General features: G+C 52.6%; 1 protein-coding gene across 1 annotated transcript in view; it reads left to right on the top strand.

Moving 5' to 3' along the window:
- The first annotated feature begins 8,029 nt into the window (after positions 1 to 8,029).
- The window catches only part of SLC35C1 (solute carrier family 35 member C1), a 3,788-nt gene continuing 3,564 nt past the window's right edge, over positions 8,030 to 8,253 (top strand). Inside the window, exon 1 of the mRNA XM_009647633.2 lies at positions 8,030 to 8,177. Within this exon, the coding sequence (XP_009645928.1) occupies positions 8,030 to 8,177 (148 nt within the window). The remainder of the gene's footprint in view (positions 8,178 to 8,253) is intronic.

The following is an 8,253-nucleotide window of genomic DNA, read 5'->3' as shown; positions in this document are numbered from 1 at the left end:
CAGCAATGTTATAAGAGACTGGCAACGGAGCTGGATGGAGGAGGATGAGGAGGACGGCTGGTCTCCTATTGCCTGATCAGAGCTTTGCCCCAGCCTCAGCATAGGTGTCCCGTCACCACCCCGTCACCACCCTCCCACTCAGCCTTTGGGAAATGGCTCTTCCCTGCCAGAGAGCCTGCCCCTGCTCACCACCCCTGCCTCTGCCGCCCTGGCCCCTGGCAGGGGTGATTGCACACTGTTGGCTTAAGAAACCCAAAGCCATCAATCCCCCTTAGGCAGCTCCCAGCTCTTGCCACCCAGCGCCTTGCACCAGCCAAATGTTGAAGAGCAGAGCCCTGCCGCGCCACAAGGGCCTGGGACCTGCTGCCTCGGGCTGCTGGGACACCCCCCTTCAGCATGCAGGGAGGACACCTGCACCTCCAGCTGCCCCAAGGATGGCTCCAAACATCCTCCCCTCTTCCTGGGCATCGCTCAGGGTGCTCTGGGAGAAGGGGTTTTTTGGGGCTTGTTCACATTGCTGGGAAGGAGGAGGGAAATGCAGCTCTTCTGCTCCTCTCCGAGCCCAGGTGAGGTAGCCTCCTTGCCCCCCATTATCCCCCCAAGGGGCAGGGGATAATGCCCTGCTCCCCCGAGGGACCAGAGCAGATCCTACAGAGGCTTTGGACGCTTCATCTTCATCGGGAGGGAGGAGAGCCAGCACTGGGGACCCTTTGCAGCCCACCCGTGCAGCCCAGATGTGCCCTGGGCTTTGCCAGTCTGTAGGAAATGGCTCCTCCAGCAGGGAAAATCGGATGCTGCTCTATAAGTAACCTGCGTTTTGGCTGGAGAGGCAGAAAGGGCAGGATGGCCTGGCATGATGCTGTGAGGGGGGCAGTGCCTCTTCCCAAAAACACATCAGAGCAAACCACGCACCTGGGGGAGCCAGGCGGGGGGCTTCGGAGGCCCATTTTGGGCAGATGCTCTGCCCACTTGGCCGCCAAGGCAGGGGGACGTCCCTGGCACACCAGATCTATTTCTCACCTGATAAAGACAGATTCAGCCCGACCACAAGAATGAAGCCAGAGAAAAGCAAAAGCAGAGTCACCCTTTGGTTTCTCCACCTGACCTAGCCTAAAAACTCAATTTGAAGGTGGCATTAGAAAAGTAAGATATCGTTTATCAGGAGCGACAAATCCAATCTATAAATTAACATGCTCAGCCTGGGAGTCAGGTGGCAGAGATATCTATCAATTCCTCCCCGGCAGGCTGACACAGGCACACAAATTTGGCCAATCCCCCAGAGCAGCATCTGACCGGTCTCCAGCAGGTCTGAGGACTCAGAATTGCTGGAGGGGGCAGAACCAGTGACAGGGAAATTGTACGGGAGAGCCCTGGAAGAGAACCGAGCTCCCACCTCCACCCCACCCTGTCCTCTGTGACATGGGGACAAGAGGCCCCCCCAAGAAAACGGGGTTCGCATCTCAGTCGAAAGGCTTAATATATTTTTAAATGCACTCAATGCATGATGAGTTGTAAAATGGTGGCAGTTCGTTAGGGAAAAGCTAGCATTTTAAGATACATCTACACAGTTCGCCCCCACCCTCCAAAAAGAAAGGATAAACCATGGAAACAGTTTTTGCTTTTTACGTAGGGCCTACACAAACATAACTTCACATGTATACAAATTGCTGTCTCTGTGCTCAGTAAGTCTGGGGCCTTAGGTCTGTTCATTTCCCAGCCCTGGGAGGTGCCAGGTGACTTTTGGTGATGCCTGGCATGACTCTGCTGTAAAGGACAAGCAAACGAGGACATTTGCAACCCTGTCACGAGGCGCTCGTCTCGCCGAATCCCTTTTCTACATAAAACCAGAGAGGCTGGGCCAAATGGTGGAAATGGGCTCCATCAGGACCCCCAGCACAGTCTCACTCCCACCCCAAGTAGCCGGGTCTCTACATCAGCTGCTCCCTACGGGGAGGAACGGCCAGCAGGGCGGCCGAGGGGACGGTTCCCTCCAAGGGACATGGAAATGAAATGATCAGGGGGCTCAGATGGTGCAGCCAGAAAGCCTGTTAAAGGCCTCGTAAATAAGAGCCCATGTAGACAGCAGGTACTGCAGGGCTTTATAGGGCTATAAAACACCCCGAGCTGCCACTGAGGCTGGAAGGGATGGGTAGGGAATCTAATTTCACAGGATTTAAAGCAGGTGAGAGAGATATAAATGTGTGTTTTTAATAGTAATTAATGCTGCCATTCAGAAGCACTTAAGCACTGGGCTTGGAGAGTTTCCAAGGGCTTGTCTCATAAATCACAGCCCTCTACCTGCCCACCCTGCTCCTGGGGAGGCGGGCTGCTGCTCCCTCGCCTGACCCGGCCACAGCAGCGGGGCCATTTCCAGGCCCAAGCAGAGAGCTCAGCATCACTGTGGCCAGGCTGCTCCCAAACCACAGCAAGCGGAGCCATCCCCAGCCACCCCTCCGATGGTTGCCTTCCCCCAAGGTTATCCCCTTTCCTGCAGAGCTAGAGGGCCTGGGCAGCAGCTCCCTCACACCTAGCTAACTGCTCACTTCTCTGCCACGGGCTGCCAGTTTTACCCCTGCCTTCTTGAGCCATTTCTGCTGTGCAGGTGGTCAGGTCCCAGCCAGCCCCCTGTGCCTGGTGTTGGTGGGGAGCAGAGGCTGCCACAGCACCCAGGGATAAGGTGGAGAGTGGGGGGTGCGCAGGAGACACACAGGAACCAGGCAGTGTATATAGCCTCTGCTGGTTTGTGTGGTGCTGTGACTTCTATGCTGATGCCTTGGGGTCTAATTTCATACCTTTCCTGGACGGTGACAGAGGCCAAGTGCTCAGCAGAGAAGCCCAGCCCGGGCAGCTGAAGATGCATCCCATGCCTTAGCATCCCCACACACCCTTCAAAGCAGTTGCAGAGCTCAGGGCTTTTGCTGCTTGGCGTGCACCCACTCCTGCCTCCCACAGCTGCAAGCAGGCAGGCGAAGCGGGACAGCAAGGCCCGGGTTCCCCTCCACCCCAGCCCCAGTCCTGCCCCAGCCTGGCCCCAGTCCTCTCCACCTCTACTCCAGTCCCCCCCAGTCCAGCCCCAGGCTTGTCCCAGCCCTGCCCGGGAAGGCTCCAACCGTGTGCCAGCCCTGCCCTCTAGTGTCACTTCTGCCACAACCACGCTTCCTAACACTGCTCATTCCCCAGCACCTCTGGTGCAGATGTTCAGTCCGGTCTAAGGTGTGACTGTTCCAGGCAGCGCTTGCCTTTCAGGCCAGGGGAGCAGGACCGGGGAAGGATTCAGGCTCAGAGATTTGCCAGATGGTGATGCTGTAATTGGGGGGTGGAAGGAACTTGCTGCTGCCTTCACCTCCGGTCTCTGCCCATGGTCAAAGCAGGTCTCCACCATTTCCCCAGTCAAGGCAGGAGTCCTGAGGAAACCAGGAAAGAATAAGACAGCCAGGAGAAACCTTCATTTACTAATTCTTATGTACTACTCTTCCACTTATGTGCAGTCAGGTTGGGGATTAAGCATGCCCCAGATGCAGAGACAGTCTGAGATGTGGCCAAGTTTATTAAGCTGATGGGGCACCTGCACTGCTTCTGGAAACAGCTTGGGTCTGCAAAGCCCAGGGCTGCTTTGGCATGGCACAGAGCCCATGCAGAATTCCTGTTGGACCCCATTGCCTCCATAAAGAGCTGAGTCAGCATGGCTGCTCCAGGCCCCTGGCACTAGACACGCAGAGGATGAGGAGCTCAGGCGGTGCTGGTTTTGATCCAGTTACAGAGCTGGTTTGGATCCAGCTGGGAGTTAGCCCCTTCTGGGCTGAGCTCCAGCAGGCTCTGCATGAGTCCCCCATGTCCTGGAGTCCAGGAGGGTGCCTGAGCTGGGTGCAGCTGGATCCAAGGACTCCCCAGCTGGTGCCACCAAGCTGCTGGGGGACGGCAGGCAGGGCAGGCACCGAAGCATTTTACAGGAGCTGCCTGGGCCAACATAGCTGGCACAGAACCATAGCTGATAATCCAACTGGACCAAATCTGTTCCCATTCTGCAGTGATACCAGGCTGCCTCTGCACTGGACTCCCCAGGTGCTCCATGTTTTTCCACGATGCGATGGCAGAGACATCTATTATCCTGCACAACAGAGAGCCTTGGCAGCTCTACCCTGCAAGGGCCATTTCTCCGATGGACCAGGGAGAGTCTGGAAAGACGCTGCACCATAACGGGAAATGCCGGTGCTAGAAACGGGTGTTGTTTGGGGACGATACTAAGAGATTTTCTATTCTCTCACCCTGATTCATCCTTATCACCTTGCAGAGAGAGACCTGATCTGGCCGTTCTGACTTGATAGATCAGGCTTGGATTTTGCATTGGTCTCTTTCTCCTGTATTAATTATCAGCAAATATGAAATAATGGTGTGATAGCTGAGATCTGTTGTTACTAGGCAATACCTGCAGTTCAAACCTGAAACCTCAAAGGCTCAAGCTAATTTTGTGGAGGTACGCAGCAAACCAGAGGAATCACCAGCAGGTCCAGTAAAGTAACACTCCCATCACAGGTGAACCCTCCTGGGTTGTTGGTCTCTGCTTGGAGGCCACTGTGGGGTCACACTGACTATGTACAGGCTGAGCACACACACACACACACACATGCATATGTACAGGTATACATATACTTACATATATGTTTGTATATATGTGTGTACATGTGTTGATACATATATAAAGCTAGGTTGATGCCTTGAATCATTAGCCCCACACTTTATTATAAATGTCTGCATCGGGGTTGCTTGTATTGAGTGGAAATCAGACACACAAGGAACAATAAATCTTTAAATACAGTGGAATGACCTCACTTCTGAGATGGTCTCTTCCCATTTCCCACTCCAGGTAGTGGAATGAGCCCTATTTCTTACCCAAAGGGGTCCTCCTGAAGACCCAGAAACACTCAGAACTGATGGTGTCTTCTGCTGCTTTGTTTGCTATTCTATATGACTTACAAAGGACCTGTTCCCTCACTAACACACTCATCAGTACGCCCAGGTCTCCTGTGGGGCCAGGAAATGCAATTTATGCTGTCTCACCACTGGGACTGACCTACACCCCAAAGCCTATTGCTATTTTATCAGCCAGGCTGCTGGTTATCAGCTGATTTGCCTGCTTTCAAGTAGGTCACATAATTTAAGGGGGAAGGGAAGAGCTCTCCTCAGGGGAGCACCGCCTATCGAATTTTAAAAGGTTTTCTGTTCGCATAGGAAAGGATTAAATAAGATGCAGGAGTGCATGTGGGCGCGTTTGTGCATGCCGGCAGGCAGGCGTGCCAGCCCCCAGCAGCAGCGCAGGCACCTCGCAGGACATGGCAACAAGGACAGTAGCGAGGCAGCCAGGTTTACCAACATGAAGAACCCGTCAAGGCTGCTTGTTTCGCAGCCTCAGACCTCCACTAGCGATAATTGTTTATTCTGAAAGCACCCGGGGAATATGAAGCAGCACACTCCTAAGCCAGAAGTAATCCTGTGCTGGCTCTTCACGGTATGTGCTGTCGTGTTAATATACAACCAGGCAGCGGGGCAGGAAAATATCTAGGTCTCGTTCGCATAAGGAAGTGAATTGCTGCTGCTATAGCATAATAAACATGTTCTGTAAGGAAGTTAAATGTACTTATCTTCTCAAGAAACTAGGTTAAAAGGTAACTTCATCTGCCTGTAAGCACCTGCTTGTAAAAAAATCAGCAAAGCTGTAACAAGATCCAGAGGTTGAAATGTTGAACCAGGCGGCTCTAAGCATGAAAACAAGTACACATTTAGTGGGGAAAAAAATCAGCCACGGGAATAATATTGCTAGTGTCCTACTGAATTCAGTCTCCATGGAAGTATTTTTAATGGAGATTGATTTTTTTTTTTTTTCCTAAAAGATCAGCTTTAATTCCAGCAGGAGTTAATTCAGGGAAGCCCAAGGCTGGTGCTGTGCAGGAGACCAGGCTACATTGTCACAGCGGTCCCAATTAGCATTATAATCCATTCATTACCACCTTCACTCTGAAATTTCTAGATCACCTACAACTTTAGTTCACCTTCCCCCCAAAGCAGAGCACCCTTGTGAGGTAGGTAGGCAGGCACGGCTATGGCAGAGTAATTCTGCTGGTCCATTTTTGTACCTAGGCAAGCCTTCGTCCAAAGCACTTGTCAGAATCATTGCCATGCCGTAGACAAGCTCTGCCTAAGGAGATTGACCAGCACAACTATCACAGAATGACCTGGTTATTCAGGAAAAAATCACTTTTATTTTGGAATACACTGTCAACACCGGGAAGTTATATTGGCAGAGCTGAGTATGCTCTTCTGGTCAATTCTCCCATGCAGACGTGCCATACATCCATGATAAGGCTGGAGAATAATCCCCCAGGAGAAGCAATGAACATTTTATCGATTGGGGTATTTCAAACTTGCGCAGGACAAAGCAATCTTCTATGTGCTGAATGAGCGGACAAGATGGAATTGAGTGTTGGGCTTTTTCCATCTCTAATTTCTGTGTTTAGTTGAGAGAACACATTTTGAAAACCCCTAGCAAGTGGCAGAGGGGGGAAAAAAAAATCTAAATCTGGCTCTGATTCTGGCAGAAGCGCTGTCATACTTGCAACATTAGTGGTAGGAGAGGCCGTTTCCTTGAAACTCAAGACAAATGTGATGCTGAAGCCGCAGGTATGTGTAACAGGCCACGGGGACCTCTAGAACCAACCCAGCACCCCACCCCCAGGCTGTTCCTTTCTTTTTCTTACCCGACCAATGCTGTTTACGGGAGAAGCACTGGGCCAGGCGCTGGAAGGAGACGCAGGATAGCTTGCAATAAGTGCTAGCTGCACTTCTAGCAGCAGGATCTAAGCCTGGCTGAGCTAGAAGGGACACCAGTCGGTCATTTCCAGCATATTGATGGCAGCTTTCCCAGCCTGGATGCCAGCCCCATTGCAGAGTCATGATCTCTGCTGTTTCCATGGCAGGAGCCGCAGGCCTGCGTCAGCCTGCTCTCGCGCCCCGAGATGCTCAGGCAAACACCGTGCACCACTGCGGCTCTCCCGGCTGCCTGCGCAGGCAGGCGGAGCGGGGAGATTGGTGAGGCGAGGAGGCAAACAAAACTCACTTGGGGTTGCAAGGGCTCTAGCAGGCTGGAAAGGTGCCCGCTAGCCCATCACAAGGTGCAGGGGTGAGAGCTGGTGCTCAGCACGTACCCAGAGCTCTCCATCAGGGCACTTGGGCAGTCCAGAGCAAATGCCCAGGCACCAACTTTCTCTGTCCAGAAGGAACGTGATTCCCACGGGGGCCCAAGTGCTGTTTACAAGGGAAGGGCTATGAGGAAAGGCAACATCTTTTACCAAACAAACTGATGCAGCTGGGGGAGCGGGGAAATCAAGTGCGGTTTCAGAGATTTGAGAAGAGTACATTATGCCTGAAACATTTTCCAGCCGCATCAGCTGGACTAACGAAATACATTATTTCTCTCCCCGCAGCCCCTGCTATGCTTCTGTCCTTCACAATGGCAAGAGCATAGCTGCTATGAGGGTAATTAACGCCGCTGGCCTTGCCTCTGAAATCCCCTTAATTGTGCCCTCTGTGAATTGCTGGGCCTCAGGACATTGCAGACCAGACATTTTGCAGCAGCCTCAGCTGAAATCAGGAGTGGGGGATCATACTGACCAATGTTTGACACTGAGCTCGCTGCTGCCTCCCCCGCCACATGGAAGCTGGCGTTAATTTTAATTTATTTCATCCTGTTCAGCAGTTTGAACTCACAATATACAAGGGTTTGGTATTGAAAGGGCTCCTTTGTTATAAAGCACCATTTAGAGAAGGCGGGACCTTTTGGCATGTGGGTACGGGCAGACGGGTCTTTAATACTAGGAGTGAGGATTTAGGACTGTGGGGTCACTGATTGAGCAGGATGGTGTGCGCACCGTACCCCAATCCCCAGGCTACCTTGAAAGCAGCCAGTGCCGGTGTTGCTCGCGATGTAGCAGGGTGGTGCAGAGTTGCAGGCTGCGCATCAGTACCGGAGCAGTGCATGGCACTGGCGGTGACATTCTCCTCATTAGACTTCAAAGTTAACGGCCGCAGGAAGGAGAACAAGGCGGCCCACGCGGCCCTGCGCTCGCCTCATGAGCTGTTTGCAGGCGTCACCACGCCTACTTCATCCAGGTCGTACCGGCAAGGTTTTATTCACCTCCACAAAAATGCGAACTTCATTTCTGTAAATAAAGGCTTAGGCAGCAGAGCACAGGCCCCTAC

The sequence above is a fragment of the Egretta garzetta genome, unplaced genomic scaffold (genome assembly GCF_000687185.1).
Source record: "Egretta garzetta isolate BGI_Z169 unplaced genomic scaffold, ASM68718v1 scaffold329, whole genome shotgun sequence".
NCBI classification, from domain to species: domain Eukaryota; kingdom Metazoa; phylum Chordata; class Aves; order Pelecaniformes; family Ardeidae; genus Egretta; species Egretta garzetta.
Note: the sequence above shows the minus strand (reverse complement) of the source record. Positions and strands in the feature narration are given on the sequence as shown.